This window comes from Mastigoproctus giganteus, chromosome 4 (assembly GCF_048544385.1).
Source record: "Mastigoproctus giganteus isolate SK-2022 chromosome 4, ASM4854438v1, whole genome shotgun sequence".
Classification (NCBI taxonomy): domain Eukaryota; kingdom Metazoa; phylum Arthropoda; class Arachnida; order Uropygi; family Thelyphonidae; genus Mastigoproctus; species Mastigoproctus giganteus.
This window is the reverse complement of record NC_143578.1, coordinates 1,576,981-1,595,655: the sequence shown is the minus strand read 5'-3', so window position 1 is coordinate 1,595,655 and position 18,675 is coordinate 1,576,981. Positions and strand designations below refer to the sequence as shown.

At 37.2% G+C, this 18,675-nt stretch overlaps 1 protein-coding gene across 1 annotated transcript in view; it reads left to right on the top strand.

Moving 5' to 3' along the window:
* Positions 1-18,675, top strand: part of FASN1 (Fatty acid synthase 1) — a 371,433-nt gene that overhangs the window by 287,262 nt on the left and 65,496 nt on the right. The window contains exons 23-24 of the mRNA XM_090372546.1: positions 7,964-8,314; positions 18,051-18,294. Of these exons, the coding sequence (XP_090228672.1) occupies positions 7,964-8,314; positions 18,051-18,294 (595 nt within the window). The remainder of the gene's footprint in view (positions 1-7,963; positions 8,315-18,050; positions 18,295-18,675) is intronic.

Below are 18,675 nucleotides of genomic sequence, written 5' to 3'. Positions count from 1 at the left end.
GTCAGTAGTGTCCTTAACAACCCTGCCAACCTTTGTATCGTCATCAATATTATTTATAAATACAGAAAACAATAATGGACCCAACACTGAACCCTGAGGGACTTCACTAATAACTTTAGTCCATGATGAGCAGTGTCCATTGATTACTGCTCCGATACTGGAGCAGTGTCCTTCTGCTCCAGTGTTGGAGCAGAAGATAAGAGGAACAATTGAAAACCAGAAAACTGAGGAACAGTATGGCTTTAGGCCTGACCTAAAGTGGATCTAATTTTCTATACCAGGCAACTGATGAAAAAACGTTATGAACACAACAAAGAACTATGGATGGCATTTTTGAACATAAAGAAAGTGTTTGATGTTCTGAAGAGAGAGAAAGTATGGGAAGTTTTGAAAAACTTGGGGATAAAGGAACATCTTGTGGAGAGAATTGAGAATATCTATACCAACACAGTGAGTAAAGTAAGAGCTTCGAAATAACATCGGGTTTGAGGCATCCTGTCACCACAACTATTCATAGCTGTCATGTATGCTGTGCAATGTAGAGTGACAGAACAACTTGGACAAGACCAGATGAAAGTGTTGCTCTTCGCAGATGACCTCTGTATATGGGAAGAAAGCGGGAACAAGTGCAATGGCAAGTTGATGTGTGGACTAGTATATGGCCAAAGAATTTGGACTGGTTTTCAGTCAGGAGAAGAGTGAAGTAATGGTTCTAAAGAGGCATGGAAAGCCTGACGGATACATTACAATGGAAGGGAAAGAGCTGAAAATGGTTTACTACTTCAAGTATTTAGCAAGCACCATCACAAAGACTGGAGAGATAGATGAAGAAATAAGTAGAAGGATACAAGCGGGCAGGAATTTCTATAGGAAGACGAGATCTGATCTGGAACAGGAACATACCACTGAAGTGTAAGTGAAGTGTAAGAATGTTATATACCAGACCTATTATGTACCAATTGTAACATATGCATCTGAAACTTGGACTATGAGGAAAAAGGATGAAAGCAGAATGCAGGAGGCAGAAATGAGATTTGTGAGCACAGAAATGAGCACAGCCAGAAAGATGACATGACAAAATCAGGAATGATGCGATTAGGGAGATAATTCAGGTAAAAAACTTCCAGAGAAAGATTGAAAGGTCCTGTTTGAGATGGTTCGGACACGTCAAGAGGATGAACGAGAGGCATTTGCCAAGAATAATGTTTGATTTATAACTAAAGAACAAAAGACCAAGGGGGAGACCAAGAACAAGGTGGCAGGAACGTGATAAAGACCAATGTCATTAGGAGAGGAGGAAACTGGAGTGAAATCAGTGAAGGAGAGAAGTCATGGAACAATGACAGATGATGATGTACATATACAGTAAACCCCCGCTATTCGCTGGGGTTACGTTCCTGAGAAATGCCGCGAATACCGAAAACGTGAATACTGAGTTATGGCTCCCATAGTAATAAAGGGGTTCCGTTCCAAAGTATGAAATATATAAGAAAAACTAGTCTAAAATTTTGTCTATGTATTATATGTACCTTCATAATATGACTGTACATAGACAGTACATAGTGAAATGCAAGCATATGGCATCGAAATGAAAATAAGAAACAATTTAATATTAAATGTAATATTTATTAGAAATTTCAAACAAATCTTTCAAACCAGCGTCTTTGCTAGCTAAAAAACTTATCCCGCCAGTGCTATTACCAGTTTCGCTAAAGTGTTGATAAAGGAGGTTTGCCTTTTCACGAATGATGAGTAAACTTAACAGAATTTTATTTTGAGTTCGGTCTTCTATCCACAGATTTAAAGCTTTTTCCATTTTTTCTAATTTAACATCACGAGTTACAGAGCAAATTTTGAAGAAATTAGCGCGTTTTCATGGATGCTATGGTGGATTTTTCTTCCGACTTCTTGATTGATCGTACCGTTGACTCATTGATTTTATAATAGATTTTCTCAATAACAGAAAGTGAGGAGACACTTTCACCATTAGAAATTTTATCTAATAACTCAATTTTATTCGCTAGTCATCACCTTCTTTGATCTTTTCACATTTCCCTTGTTATTCGTAGCCATATTTTTGTACGGGTTAGAAAGAACTTGTCCACAATAAAGTCACTTTCTTCCATTAACACACTAGAAAAAGTCTGTTTTACAATGCAAAACAATTGATTTATCACTTTTGTAAGCATATCAATTTATAAATTGATAAATTTTTAAGCATATAAATTAAAAGCAAACGACAAAACCTTCCATGACAAGCGCATAACACATACTGAACAAGGATTAGCGAGAAACATCCACGCTCGCGATTTTGTCACCCCTCTCCCCCCACCCACCGAGCGCTGTTTTGATCGGGAAAGATAATTTTAGCCACGCCCATGTTTTTTTTATGGCGGAAAATGTTCACAGCGCTTTAAAATTCACATTTTTTTTAGGTTTGATTTTATAGTAAATCAGCGACCGCGAATACTGATACCACGAATAGCGGGGGTTTATTGTATACTCATTTTTATGCAAGGTCAGGATCATAGTTATGGGCCTTCTTTGCCATATCAATCATTTATGTTGGACCTGCCTGGTGTAGAAAATGCCTTTCTTGATATTTATTCTGCATTACAGTTTATCATTACTGCAACTGGGAAGTTTTGGATAAGAAATAAATTTAAAATAAAGGAATTATTTTAAGAGAAAAAAATTCTGAATTTCATAATTCAAACCCTGAAATCTGGCAGTCTTGGGGCCAGACCATTGTTTTATCTCAGAAAGAAAACCATATCAACACAGATATACTACCTTATCTATCATAGACCAATATGATAATGTAAAATATAATAGTGTGAAATATAGACTATATAAAATAAGCTACATAATATAGAAAATAAAAGTGCAATGTGTGCCCTTTTATTTTCTGTATTATAAGGGCTACTCTCACCAGTGTTTCTCACATTATTAGGCCATTCTAATTCTGCTGACTAACAAAGATGTGAAAAAAATTTTTATTTATTTATTTTTTTATTTTTTTGCCATGCTGATTATGTTATTGAAAATTGCTTCTGCTTTATGAACTACTTCTCAGATGAATGTGTGGTGTGCATAAACTGAAGGTTACTTTAATTTCAAGTAATGTCCTTTAGTAATTTCTCTGTCATAGTAGCATATAGACATTCACAATTAATTTTGGTCAAACATCTGCTGGATCTGTTTATTTTTTATTTTATTATTTTTTTTTTTCTGATCATACAGTGCAAGGAAGCCAGAAGCTTTTCCTCTGGCTATTTTTCTACTATATAGTTTAAATTAATTTCAAGGACAATTGAAAAAATTATATGGGGATAGGCAAAGTGAGTTAATTTTTTTGTTGACTGATACTGTATAAGCTTTCTTGCACCATTTTCCACAGCTAATACTAATATAATACTGATAATACTAATACAATACTAATATGTGCGGACGAAGCTCTTGGACGTTCTTGGAACAGAGAAGTTTTTCCTGATTCATTTTCTGATTTATTAGCTTAAATTGTCATATTAACTTATTTCTAGAGTAGCTTTATATTCCTAGTTACGATACTTAGTTTAAAGTTTAACTTAGACAGACAGAGATTTTGTAGGTATTACTTAGTATCGGTAACGGTATCAAATCCACGTGTTACAAATTGAACGAGAGGTCTTTTTTTTTAACCAAATTTAGTTGATTTATTAACCAATTGTTATATTAAATTATCTTCTATAAGTAGATTATAGACCTAGTCAGGATCCTTAGTTTATTCTAAATTGAGATAGCGAGATTTGGAAGCTAATCAATACTGACGAGTCCGTAGAAGTACCGTTCGTGAATTCCCGCCATTTTTACACGATAGCATAAGCTTAGTGTAGTATAGTGCATAATATAATATGGCATAATATATATAATATAAAGGGTGTATATATATATATAAAACGACTTAATCATAACAAATAATTAATACATAACTATAGTGGTACACGTGATACGGAAGTTATATAAAGGGAACTCGTAGAAAACACTAGATACCGAAAAAATAAATATAGCATTATAACTGTTTTGGGATATAACTTGAGGATTTAATTTTGTTTTGAAATTTTATTGAATTAAATCGGAATCGTGATTCAGACCAGAGCAGCAAAGCAAAAGGCTCAAGCTAATGGGAGTGCTGTGGTTCAGGGGAGAACTGAGGGGGGCAGTTGCCCTCTGAATCACAGTCTTTTAAAATGCACTGTTTGCTTGATGTTTGCGGAGCAGTCGGGTACAGGACATGATACTGCCAAGGGGGATGTCTTTGTGTGTGCACGATGTAAGGAGTCCAAGGAAATCAGGCGAAAACTCAGCGTTGTTATGGGCCTTTATGAGAGCTTGAAGGACAGGGTGGATGCCCTCGAAGGAAATAAATTGAGGGGCCCATCAAGCTCTCAGCCGCCCACATCAATGCCAGAGCTTGCACTTGGTCATGAGGCAGCACCCTAGGCAGAAGGCGCTAGTCCCACAGAAACTAGTAGTTGTTGGTGACTCTATTGTCAGGGAAGCGGGGAACATGCTTTGTAAAAAGGATAGGTTGAATAGGACCAGGGTATGTCTGCCAGGGGCAAAGGTTGATGATGTTGTAGAGCGGATATCATCTTTTAAGGGCATGAAAGGTGATATAGTTGTACACGTTGGCACTAATGATATTAAGAGTAGGAGACAGGCGGAATTACTTAGCAAGTACAGGTCACTGTTGAAAAAAAGCCGTAAATTAGGGTTGAACTTGAAAGTGTCTGCAATTCTGCCCAGATATGATAGGAGGGAGTATATGATGAGAGCCTTGTCGATCAATTCGGCCCTGGAGGGATTGTGCAAGGCTCAAGGGGTAGAATTTTTTTCAGCCTGGACTGTACTTGTTAACAGGAGAGATTGCTTCTACAGGGATGGGATACACTTAAATAGAAAGGGTGCAAGAATTTTTGCTGATGCTGTCGAGGCAGAGTTAGGTGGATCGGAAAACTGCTAGTTGGGGGGGGGATACAAGGACTAATAGATTAACAGTAGCCACTGGCAGAGGTGGAAGTGATTCTTGCACTGCTTCTATTGAAATGAGCAGAAGCCTGAAAAACAAGATGCAGGATATTTCAGAGACTGCTGGGAGTCATTGCGGTACAAGTAAACACATGGGTTGTGTTAGGGTAGCCAAGAATAGAAACAGGTGTATGTATACCTGCGTGTACACCAATGCTAGGAGTTTGGAAAATAAATTTGATGAATTTGAGGTATTGCTCAAAACATCAAAGGCAGATATTGTTGGGATATCAGAGACGTGGTGTCACACAGATATAAGGAATGCGGAACTGCAATTTGGGGAATACAATGTGTATAGAAAGGATAGACAGGACTGGAGGGGAGGAGGGGTTATGCTATTAGTTAAGAAACACAAAGTCCAAGGAAGTGAAGCCAGTCGACATCGATGGACAGGGCAGTGTCGAGTCAGTTTGGTGTAACATAAGCATAGGGAAATCAAAATTGAGAGTAGGAGTGTGCTATAGGCCTAATGACTCTGATGAGTATAATAAGATATTGTACAGGGAAATAGAGTGGGCCAGTAAATCAGAGAGTCTTATAATGGGAGATTTTAATTTCCCAGATATTGACTGGAATTTATGGGTTGGTCACTCGCACACTAGCAAGGCTTTTGTGGATTTATTGGATGATTGGTTTCTACATCAGCATGTTCGTGAGGCAACAAGAGGGAGCAATACTCTTGATCTGATTATCAGTAGTGATTCTTCATGCATTAAGAATCTGCAGATAAATGAACCACTAGGTGGCAGTGATCACAGTGTGTTGAAGTGGGACTTACTCAAGAAGGTAACTGCCATCAGAGGTAAAGGGAAGGGTTTTTGTTTTCGTAAAGACGACTATGATGGTCTGAGACAGTATTTAAATTCTATACAGTGGGACCAACTGATGATGTTACCAACAGCAAACTTAAAATGGGAAGCATTCAAAGAACTTACCTTGGAAGCTACTAGGCTTTACCAGGAAAATTAATGGAGGCACTGGTTAAAGAAGCACTGCAGGATCATTTAGACAAGATTTCAGTTATAGCTCAGACACAGCATGGTTTTGTTAAGGGCAGGTCTTGCCTGACCAATTTGATTGGATACTATGATGTAGTCACAAATGAACTGGATGCAGGGAATAACTTTGATATTATATATTTGGATCTTAGAAAGGCTTTTGATACTGTTGCACATGGAAGACTGCTGCACAAATTGGAGCAGTGTGGCATTGGAGGCAAATTGCTGCTATGGATAAGGGGATGGTTGAGTGGCAGAAGACAGAGAGTGGTAATCAATGGACACTGCTCAACGTGGACTAATGTTATTAGTGGAGTTCCTCAGGGTTCAGTGTTGGGTCCGTTGTTGTTTTCGGTGTTTATGAATGATATTGATGATGGGATATCAAGTTTAATGTCCAAGTTTGCAGATGATACAAAGGTTGGCAGGGTTGTTAAGGACACCACTGACGCTATGCTGCTGCAACAGGATCTGGAAAGGTTGAACAGATGGGCTGAGAGGTGACAAATGAAGTTTAACATTGACAAATGTAAAGTACTACATATGGGAAACAGTAACCCCAGAGCAACGTATCAACTCTGCGGTACTACACTGACAGTGGTGGAGAATGAAAAGGACCTGGGGGTAATTGTGCAGGCAGATATGAAGTTCTCTGAGCAGTGCAGACGAGCTGCAAGAGTAGCTCATGGTGTCTTGTCAATGATATACAGGAATTTTTCTAACAGGGATAAGGAGGTGATTATTCCCTTGTATAAGGCAATGGTTAGGCCACATCTTGAGTACTGTATACAGGTCTGGAGGCCTCATTTCAAGAAGGATGTAGAGCTGCTGGAACGGGTACAGAGAAGGGCAACAAGATTAGTGAATGGAACAAAGGGTTGCTCTTACGAAGAAAGGCTTAAGTTTTGCAAATTACAGAGTCTGGAGACTAGGCATCAGCGAGGTGATCTGATAGAGGTGTATAAGGATTTGAATGGTTTGAGCATGCTCAATGCCAATGGGATTCTTCATCTTGCTCAGAATAATCAGCTCAGAGGGCTTAAATTCAAATTGAGGAAGGACGGATGTCGGATAGATGTGCGGAAATTTGCCTTTGGCCAGCGGGTGGTTGGTTGGTGGAACTGACTTCCATCACTTGTTGTTGAAGTTGATAGCCTAAACAAATTTAAGGCTCAACTGGACAGGTATTTTGAACAAACGGAGGGGTGAAATGGTAGTGGTGTTTTTTTTTTTTTTGTTTTTTTTTGGCTGATGCTGAATAAGCTTGCTTTCTTGCATCATATGCCTCTATTAATGCTAATGCTAATGTCCATATTCATTTAGTCAGCCAATATTAATAAGCCATTTGCTGATCACATCAGTATAATATTTCCTTTAGCAACTCTTTATTAATATGTGTTGCTAATGGAGTATGATGTCATATTCAAAGTTGAATAACACTATTTTCTCTTAATATGATATCAGCTTAACAAACATGAAGAACTAGGTGATATTTTCACCTTTATATAATCTCTATCTCAAAACCAATGAGCATACTTCCACAAATTCTTTACTTGTGTTTGTAAACACATTTCTTCATTTGTGTTTGGCATGAGAAATACATATCTGAATCATATGCTCACCTTGATTTTTTTTCCTTCAGGGATTTTTAGTTATAAAACCTTATGTTTTCATTATCTGTCACAGTGCATATAGAATAAAATCATTTAATTGCAACATAAAGATGCAAAGTTTTATCAACATAAAACTTTGCATCTTTATGTTGATAAATAGACAGTTGAAATGTTTATATTAGAAATATGGTAAAGTATTAGTATATTTCTAATATATTCTATCTACCCACTTGCCATGCTAGTTAGACATATTCCTAAAATAATTTTTTTTTGTCTCTCTAGATAAGAGATGAAGAACCATCAAAAATATGTATACCTTCACCTGTCAAAGTAAATGCCCATCCTCGTATTACCTGTGATCCACACAAAACATACATTATAACTGGAGGACTGGGAGGTTTTGGCCTTGAATTAGCACATTGGCTAGTGAATCGAGGAGCGCATAATATAGTACTTACTTCTCGTTCCGGTCCCCGCACTGGATATCAGCACCTTTGCCTTCGGCATTGGAAAGAGTTAGGTGTTAATGTTGCTGTTTACAAGTTTAATGCTGCAAAATGTGATGAAGCTCTTCAGTTATTAAAGGAAGCTTCAGCTATTGCACCAGTTGCTGGAATTTTCAACTTAGCTATGGTAAGAAACTTTACAAATAGCATTTTATTTCATGCTTAATTAGTTAGTTTTTTCATTTCATCTAGAATTTCAAGTGCTTCCTTGTGTATCAAGGAAGCACTTGAAATTCTAGTGCTCACTTTTATATGAGAATTCTAAATTTTCTATATACAATTTATGAAAAAAATATTTCGTAATTGGAAAAACTGCTTGAATGATAAACTGTATAATATGACATGCTTAATAAGAGATAATATAAATTTCCTGAAAGCTTTGTGAATAATAAAAATCAAGGAAAAATTTCACGAACTCACTGCCGTACCTTTGGTCCTGTATGAATGTATGCAGAAGTACACACACACTTTGAGCGACTGTGGTTCAAGTGCACATGATTGCATCTCTTTATCTTGTGAGCCCCTCTGATGTAATCATTCCACAGTATGAACAGATAATAAAAATAAAATATATTTGCTTTTTGGAGCATTTTGATCATTTTTTATGAGGAAATTCAGCTGAAATCCATTTCAGACTCAAAGGAGCTGAACCCAAGAAAACATTATGAGAAATACATTTGAAAATCCATTCCAGACTACTTGTCGTTGTCATCATCATCAGCCGTTTTCAATCCACTGCAGGATGAAGGCCTCTCAGCAACTTTCCAGTTCCTTCTGTTTTGAGCACTGGCCATCCATTTACTACCCACAAACTCATGAATTTCATCTATCCATCTATGCCTTTGTCTTCCAGGTTTTCTTCTAGCTCCTCTTGGGTAGCATTCTGTTATTTTCTTAGTCCATCTGTCATCATGTTTTTGAGCTATGTGTCCTGCCCAAGACCATTTTAGTTCTTTAGTTTTGATAAGAATGTCCTTTACTTGAGTTTTCTGCCTAATCCATGTGTTTCTCTTCTTATCTAGCAGTCTGATTCCCAATATAATTCGTTCCATTCTTCGCTGTGTAGTTCTCAGCTTCTCTTCCATTCTTTTGGTGAGTGCCCAAGTTTCACTTCCATAAGTCATGGTGGGGAGATACATTGGTTCATTATTTTACGTTTCAGACAAACTGGGATATTGCTTTTCAGTATGTGACTATATTTCCTGAATGCTATCCATCCAAAATTTATTCTTCTCTTGACTTCCAGCCATTTATTATTATTACAGCTAATAACTTGTCCCAGATAAGTATATGACTCCACCTTTTCAATTACTGCTCCTTCAATGATTATTTTCCTTTCTGTGGCATACTTGTTCATCATTACTTTTGTTTTAGCCATATTCATCTTTAGTCCAAAATCCTTACTAAATGTGCATAACTGATTAAGATTTTCACCTAATTCTTTGGGATCGTGGCTTATGACCACAATGTCATCTGCAAATCGTAAATGGTTTAGGTACTCTCCGTTCACATTGACTCCTTTCTGTGACCAGTCAAATCTTCTGAAAGCTTCCTCAAGGGCATCAGTAAAGAGCTTCGGAGATATTGTGTCTCCTTGTCAAACTCCTTTCTTGATTTTAAATTTGCTACTGTTTTTGTCTAGTCTAATAAAGGAGGCAGCATTCTCATATATTTTCTTCAAAATCATAATATGTGGGGTATCTTTGCCTTGTCTTTCCAGTGCCCGAAACATTGCCTTATGCTGTATGGAGTCAAATGCCTTTTCATAATCCACAAATGCCAGGCATAATGGTGTTTTATATTCATTTGCTTTCTCCATTAGCTGTGATATTACGTGAAGGTGATCCATAGTTGAGAATCCTGTCCTAAAGCCAGCTTGCTCTTTCAGTTGATTCTCATCAAGTATTCTATCTAATCTGTTAGTAATGACCCTTGTGAACAGCTTGTAGATGTTGGATAACATCTACAAGAATGGTAATTTCAAATTTATCTCCTTTCTTATGCAGCAAAACTATGATTGCATTATTCCACTGCTTAGACATCACATCTTTTCTAATGCACTTTGTGAAGAACCTTGCCAGTTTTTTGTATGTCTCTTCCTCCCAATTTTAAAAACTTCTTCCCCCCCCAGGGCTTTCAGATTCTTCATTTTCTTCAACGCATGTTCTACCTCAACAGGAAGAATATCGGGTATGTCGTATGTGTTGCTAATTTGCAATCCACCTTCCCCACTGCTGGCATCATTCCCTCACTCCTTGTATAATTCTCTATAGTAGTCTTCTGCTATTTGAATTATGCCTTCTCTGCTGTTTATAAGTACACCATTGCTATTCTTCAGTTTCAGTATCGTTGTTGTTTGTTATTTGGTTTTAAGGAGCATTAGCAACTAAGGCCGTATTGCTCCGGGATATGCGGTGGTCATTCCCTGAACTTTCCGCATCCTCCGTATTTGGTGGCGACGGGCTCAAACCCCAGTCTAATCAAGAAGCGTGTGCTACGCACTGCTACTCCTTCCCACCTGGCTACGGAGGCGCATTTCAGTATCATTTGTCTTTCTGTATTACTGCTCATGGCTGCTGATTTAAATCCTTTGTTTTCCCTTAATGCTTGTTCTACTTCTGTTAAATCTTATTTCCTCTCTGAGTCTCTTTCAAATGGCTTTGCTTAACTCAGTATACTCAATTTTTTCCTTGTCGGTGTTTATCTTGCTCTTCATTTGTCGCCTTCGGTTCATCATAACAAGTGTTTCTTGACTAAATTTTTCTTTTTTGGATTTCTTTTTCCTTATAGGTTTCTTGGGCTTTATCACTTTCAGAAAGTTTTAATATTCCTTGTCGATATCTTGGTCCTGAACAGCTACAGAAGCTCAAACTTGTTCTTAAGTTCCAGTATATACTGCTTTTTCTCCTTTTCTGTTATCTCAAAGACCTTTGTATTATTTACTCGAGTCAGTTTTTTTCTTTCCTACATCTATATCAAGTGTACATCTTACCATTCTGTGATCACTTCCAACATTTACCTTATTCAGGACGATAACATCATTCACAATCTTCTGTTAGTGAGGATGAAGTCTATTTCATTAGTTGTTAATCCATTTGGACTCTTCCATGTCCACTTTCTGTTCACCCTTTTTTTAAAACAAAATGGGTTCATTACTGACAATCCTTGATATTCTGCAAATTCCACAATTCTTTCGCCTCTTTCATTTCTTTCACTAATTCCAAAATTTCCTATAGTTCCCCTTTCTGCACTGTTTTGTCTTTCTCCAACCTTAGCATTTAAGTCCCCCATAATAATAGTGTAGTGGGTTTTCTGCTCATCTAGAAGGCTCTCAAATTTGGTGTACATTTCTTCAACCTCTTCATCATCATGGCTCGATGTTGGTGCATAAATCATCATAAATCATTATCAATGCCAGAGCTTGCACTTGGTCATCACGCAACAGAGCGGCAACCCCCAAGGCAGAATGCGCTGGTCCCACAGGAACTAGTAGTTGTTGGTGACTCTATTGTCAGGGAAACGGAAAACATGCTTTGTAAAAAGGATAGGTGGAACAGGACCAGGGTTTGTCTGCCAGGGGCAAGGTTGATGACGTTGATGACGTCTTTTAAGGGCACAAAAGGTGATAGTTGTACACATTGGCACTAATGATATTAGGTGTAGGAGACCGGCAGAATTACTTAACAAATACAGGTCACCGTTGAACAAAAGCCAAGAATTACGGTTGAATTTGAAAGTGTCTGCAATTCTGCCCAGACAAGATAGAAGGGAGTATATGATGAGAGCCTTGTCAATCAATTCGGCTCTGGAAAGAATGTGCAAGGCTCACGGGGTAGAATTTTTTTTCAGCCTGGACTGTACTTGTTAATAGGAAAGACTGCTTCTATAGGGATGGGATACACTTAAATACAAAGGGTGCAAGAATATTTGCTGATGCTATCGAGGCAGTGTTAGGTTGGTCGGAAAACTGATAGCTTGGGGGGATACAAGGACTAATAGTTTAACAGTAGCCGCAGGCAGAGGTGAAGGTGATTCTTGCACAACTTCTATTAGAATAAGTAGCGACCTGGAGTGAGGGGTGTTGGACGTTTCAGGGACGGATGGCAGTCATCCTGAAATAGGTGGCTATATGGAATGTGTTAGAGTAACTAAGAAAGGCAGATATTGTTGGGATATCAGAGACGTGGTGTCACACAGATATAAGGAATGCTGAACTGGAATTTGGGGAGTACAATATGTACAGAAAGGATAGAAAGGGAGGAGGTGTTATGCTGTTAATTAAGAAAATTAAAATCAAAAGAATTGCATCCAGTTGATATAGATGAACAGTGCACTGTTGAGTCAGTTTGGTGTGACATAAGCACTGCGAAAGTAAAAATAAGAGTAGGAGTGTGTTATAGGCCTAATGACTCGAATGAGTACAGTGAACAGTTGTACAGAGAAATAGAGTGGGCTAGTAAATCGGAATGTCTTATAATGGGGGATTTTAACTTCCAGGATATTGACTGGAACTTGTGGGTTGGTCACTCTCACACTAGTCAGACTTTTGTGGATTTATTGGATGATTGTTTTCTGCAGCAGCATGTTCGAGAGGCAACCAGAGAAAGTAATACTCTTGATCTGGTTATCAGCAGTGATCATTCGTGTATTAAGAAATTGCAGATAAAGGAACCACTAGGTGGCAGTGATCACAGTGTACTGATGTGGGATTTACTTAAAGATTTAATTACCATCAGGGGTAAAGGAAAGGGTTTTTGCTTCCGTAAAGGTGAGTACAGTGGTCTCCGATGTTTTTAAATTCTGTACAGTGGAATAAACTGACGATGTTACCAACAGTAAATTCTAAGTGGGCAGCATTCAAGGAATTAATCGTGGAAGCTACTAAAAGTTTCATACCTATTAAGAAATATTGATCAAGGTTTAGGCCTAAATGGTTATCTAATGAACTAATGAGACTCGTAATAGAGAAGAAAAATGCATGGGATGCATATAAATTATCAAGCGACTCAGAAGCCTATGGCAGATATAAGCTAGTCTGTAATCAGGTGACAAAGGAGGTTAGGCAGGCGAAGGCAGATTATCCTTGGCAGAAGGTGCTAAGAAAAACAGCAAGGATTTCTTTACTTATATAAACTCTAAAAGGAAGGGGATGAATCTGATTGGTCCACTTGACAGCGATGGTTCGACTGTTGATGATCCTGCTCAGATAGCAAACAAACTGAATGAGTATTTTGCATCTACATTCGCACATGAAGAATTATTAAGGTTTGAAAATGCCAGAAGGTTATCAAATTGTAGCAGGATACTTAATGATTTTGGAATAACTGAAAGCAAAGTGGAGGAGAAATTGTTGAAGTTAAACATAAGAAAAGCACCTGGGGTGGATGGGATCTATCCAGTTATATTAAAGGAGGCGGCAAAGCAACTAAGCAAACCCTTAGCCATAATTATGAGAGCATCCTTGGACTCAGGGGAAGTTCCCACGGACTGGAGATGTGCAAATGTATCCCCAATTCACGAAGGCGGATCGAAGGGTGACACGAGTAATTACAGACCAGTTAGTTTAACTTCTGTTCCGGGTAAAATAATGGAGTCACTGGTTAAAGATGCATTGCAGGATCATCTAGATGAGACTGCAGCAATAATTCAGACACAGCATGGGCTTGTTAAGGGAAAGTCTTGTCTGACAAATTTGATAGGATATTATGGTGTGGTTACAAAGGAACTTAAAGGAACTTAATGCAAAAAATAAGTTTGATATCATATATTTGGATTTCAGGAAAGCTTTTAACACTGTTGCGCATGGAAAACTGTTGTACAAATTGGACCAGAATGGTATTAAGGGTAAGTTGCTACAATGGATAAAAGGATGGTTAAGTGGGAGAAAACAGTGGGTGGTAATCAATGGGTGCTGCTCTTCTTGGACTAATGTTATTAGTGGAGTCCCACAGGGTTCGGTGTTAGGTCCACTGTTGTTTTGTATATTTATCAATGATATTGATGAAGGTATATCAGGCTTAATGTCAAAGTTTGCAGATGATACAAAGGTTGGCAGGGTTGTTAATGACAGTAATGGCAGTGTGCTACTGCAACAGGATCTAGATAATTTGGGCAGATGGGCTAAGAAGTGGCAACTGAAGTTTAACCTTAACAAATGCAAAGTACTGTATATGGGTAGAAGTAACCCCAGAGAAACGTACCAACTGTGTGGTACTACACTTAAGGTGGTAGAAAATGAAAAAGACCTGGGAGTAATTGTGCAGTCAGATATGAAGTTTTCTGAACAATGCAGACAGGCTGCCAGGGCAGGTCATTGGGTTTTGTCAATGATATATATATATATATATACTAAATAGATACGTTATAGTGTAAAGTAAATATCTTTAAAGTTTGAAAATCCATATAGCCATAGTCCTGCCATATCTCCAGTATACATGAAAACCAAAATATAAATCATATTAAGTAAATTAATAAAATAATAAAATAATAAGCCCAACACAGGAAAATTATTTTGCAAGGAACTTTGTCGAGGGCTAAACCCTTACAAAATAACCAACCCATGCTAGACTGAGCCATCGGTTTCTGTTATCATCTGCCTGTATACTAAAGCCAAAATTATATAATAGTGGAAATGTGGAATAATTTAGTAAAACATTAACGTAAGATTTGAGACAAATGTAAGTCTAGAATGCCAAAACAACATGTCAATGATCCTCATTGACATATGTCAATACCAAGAGAGGCTTAAGTTCTGCAAATTTCAGTGGCTGGAGACTAGGCACCTGTGTGGTGATCTGATTGAGGTATATAAGGCCTTGAATGGGTTAAGCTCGCTGAATTCTGATGGGATCCTTCCACTTGTTCAGATTACGAACCTAAGGGGGCATAAATTTAAATTAAGAAAAGACAGATGTAGAATAGATGTGCGGAAATTTGCCTTTAGCCAGTGGGTGGTTAATTGCTGGAACAAACTTCCATCTGTCGTTGTGGAAGTTGATAGGTTGAATAAATTTAAGGAGGAACTGGACAGGCATTTGGAGGGAATGGTGTGATTTTTTTTTTTTTTTTTTTCCTTTGGCTGATGCTGCATAAGCTCATACACTTGCTTTCTTGCATCACATTCCACTACTACTACCTTTAGTTTGTACCTCTTAGAAATCTTGAGTATTAGTCTTGACACCCTTGGTAATGTAATTTTGAATTCCGAAATGTTGTTTTTTAAATCTTTATGGACCAGAAACCCAACTCCACCTTCACTCCTTTCACTGTTTCCATTGGTGTACAGCAGATTTCCACTTGATAAACTTATAAGTGATTCATTTCTTCTTGTTTCAGCCAAACTGATGATATTCCTTGTAGTTGACTACAAGGAATACCATCGGTTCACCTACAAGACTACTGGTAGTTGAATCCATTTCAGATCAAATAATTTTCCAAAAATGATAAATAGGAAGAACTTGGTGAAATGGGAGTGTTGTTTTTTTTTTTTTTTTTTTGCCTGTTGCTGAATAAGCTTGCTTTCTTGCCTCATATGTCTCTACTAATACCAACTTGAAAACAGCTTTTTTCTCAGACAAACAAACCATGGCCAGTCATAAGCACATTCCTGAATAGCTGTGTGTGTGTTGTGGGCAAGGGGGAATGGGAAGAACTGGTGATAAATTAGTAACTTCAACAAATGAAATTATGCATTAAAAGGATCGACAGGCAGTTCATGTCAAAGTAGGCAGTGAGCAAATATCAGAAATGATATTTGTTACAAATATCTGCTCAGCGAGAAACTCGACTTTTTTTTTTTTTTTTTGGCTGATGCAGCATAAGCCTCAGGCTTCCTCGTACCAAATGGCTAATAATAATACTAATATTAAAATTGTTAATAAATGTGGTAAATTTTCTTACGCTATGCAAAAATTGACAAAACATTTCATTTATCTTCTCAGTCTGTTCAGATATCTGAACAGACTGAGAAGATAAATGAAAAATTAAGACTAACGTTTTTATATTAAACAAATTAGATTTTTTTTTTACACCAGCCAGAATTAAAAATAAATACCAATCTTGTAACTAAAACACTTAATTTAAAATAAAATACGGGCATATAAAATAAAATGAAATAAAACTGATGTGATTTAATTTACAATAAAATATATAAAATATGATAATAAAAGCGATAAAATCAATTAATAAAATACCGTAACAACTGTAGCTTTCGGGAATATCAATCCCCTTTCTCAACAGCATATTTCTGCTGTGTGGCACATCCTTAAATAGCAGATCCACGGCACACATCACATGGTTCCTCGAGAGTAAGGCCGGAATTTCCCATTTATGCACCGGAACCGGAAATGGCTCTGGAGCGCGCTAGCTGAAACCGTTCATCTCGCCCAAGAACCACGGTTTCCAAGAGAGGATGTAAACAGACACCCTTGTCTCTATTAATGGATTTGCTAGCTGCTGCGATACGTAAACTCTCAAGCCATTTACGGTCCCAGAACCCCTGTGCATGATCCGTGATGACAGCATCCTCCGGGGAGATTTGATGTTGCTTCTCCCAAAAATGAATGCAAATATGAATGCAATAAAGTCCGCAAATTATGGGAAGTCTGCCGTGGCAGAACATTTTTGGGAGAAGCAACATCAAATCTCCCCGGAGGATGCTGTCATCACGGATCATGCACAGGGGTTCTGGGACCGTAAATGGCTTGAGAGTTTACGTATCGCGGCAGCTAGCAAATCCATTAATAGAGACAAGGGTGTCCGTTTACATCCTCTCTTGGAAACCGTGGTTCTTGGGCGAGATGAACGGTTTCAGCTAGCGCGCTCCCGAGCCATTTCCGGTTCCGGTGCATAAATGGGAAATTCCGGCCTTACTCTCGAGGAACCATGTGATGTGTGCCGTGGATCTGCTATTTAAGGATGTGCCACACAGCAGAAATATGCTGTTGAGAAAGGGGATTGATATTCCCGAAAGCTACAGTTGTTACGGTATTTTATTAATTGATTTTATTGCTTTTATTATCATATTTTATATATTTTATTGTAAATTCAATCACATCAGTTTTATTTCATTTTATTTTATACGCCCGTATTTTATTTTAAAATAAAGTGTTTTAGTTACAAGATTGGTATTTATTTTTAATTCTGGCTGGTGTAAAAAAAAAAAATCTAATTTGTTTAATATGAATTGTCCCAGCCTGGTAGGCCTATTTAGAGATACTAACGTTTTTGTTTTTATTTTACTAACAAATAAAATAAATTCAGACATTGTTTAGCATAGATTAAATAATGTCCACGCTAAATTGAAAAATAACGATGAGATGGCAGAATGGTGTGTGTGTGTGTGTGTGTGTGTGTGTGTGTAGAAAGAGAGCAGCTGGAGCTTGCTTATTCTGTATTCTTGAATTGATTTGTATAAAATTGATTGAAAATAAACAATATTACAAAACTAATTGAATTTTTATGAAAGATTAACCTTATTTCTTCATTTTCTTAATTAATTAATGGTATTTCACCATAAAAAAATTAAAGCAGTGAAAATTCTTTTAATGTGCAGTATACTAGTGCTTATAATCCAATTTTTAATTTTGAAATGCTCCTTTGCAAAATCTGTAAGGTAGTTGTGAATAAACTACTTAACAAATGCAACAATTGTTTGAAAAAAACAAGACTTTTTTTTGTATTTCATTTCATTTGTCTTTTATTAACATTAATGGCCAGGAGAACCTTTTTGTGGGGGGGGGGGGAAATTTTTCTGGATGTTTTATATCAGAAATATAGCAGAAATCACTCTTTGCAAAATATTAATTTTGTCTTTTAATATTATATATTTTCTGCTGTTAATATTTAATGTTTTTTTTTTATAGGTACTTAAAGACTCCTTCATGGAAAACCAGTCTGCTGAGAAATTTGCACAAGTTGCTGAACCAAAAGTAACTGGCACAAAAAATTTAAATATTTTATCTCGTCAGTTATGTCCAGAATTGATATGGTTTGTTTGCTTTTCATCTGTGAGTTGTGGTCGGGGAAATGCTGGCCAAAGTAACTATGGTTATGCCAATTCTGTTATGGAAAGGATATGTGAAGAAAGGAAGAGGCAAGGATTACCAGGTACAGCATGTTTTCATTCTTTCTCATTACATTTGTTATTACCTCATCTTTGTTTTTTCGTGCGACTTTCTCTTGTTATTTTGTGATTTTTATATGCATGCCATTGCTTAATCATGTTCCTTTTTTGTGATTGAGCTCAAATCTCAGTCAAAAAAATTATTAACGACACGGGCCATCAATTGTTTTGTTTTTGCACTACATTGTTACAGAGTATGAGGTTGTCAGGATCATGATGAAATCTGGATCTCAGCCTCCTTACATTTTGAGAATGCAGCTTTATAATGGTTTTAACATAGTAATAAAAAAACAGACTAAACCTAGGTAATTATTTAGGAGGCTCCACATCTTTAAGTGAATAATTTCACTTCAGCCACCTTGCTA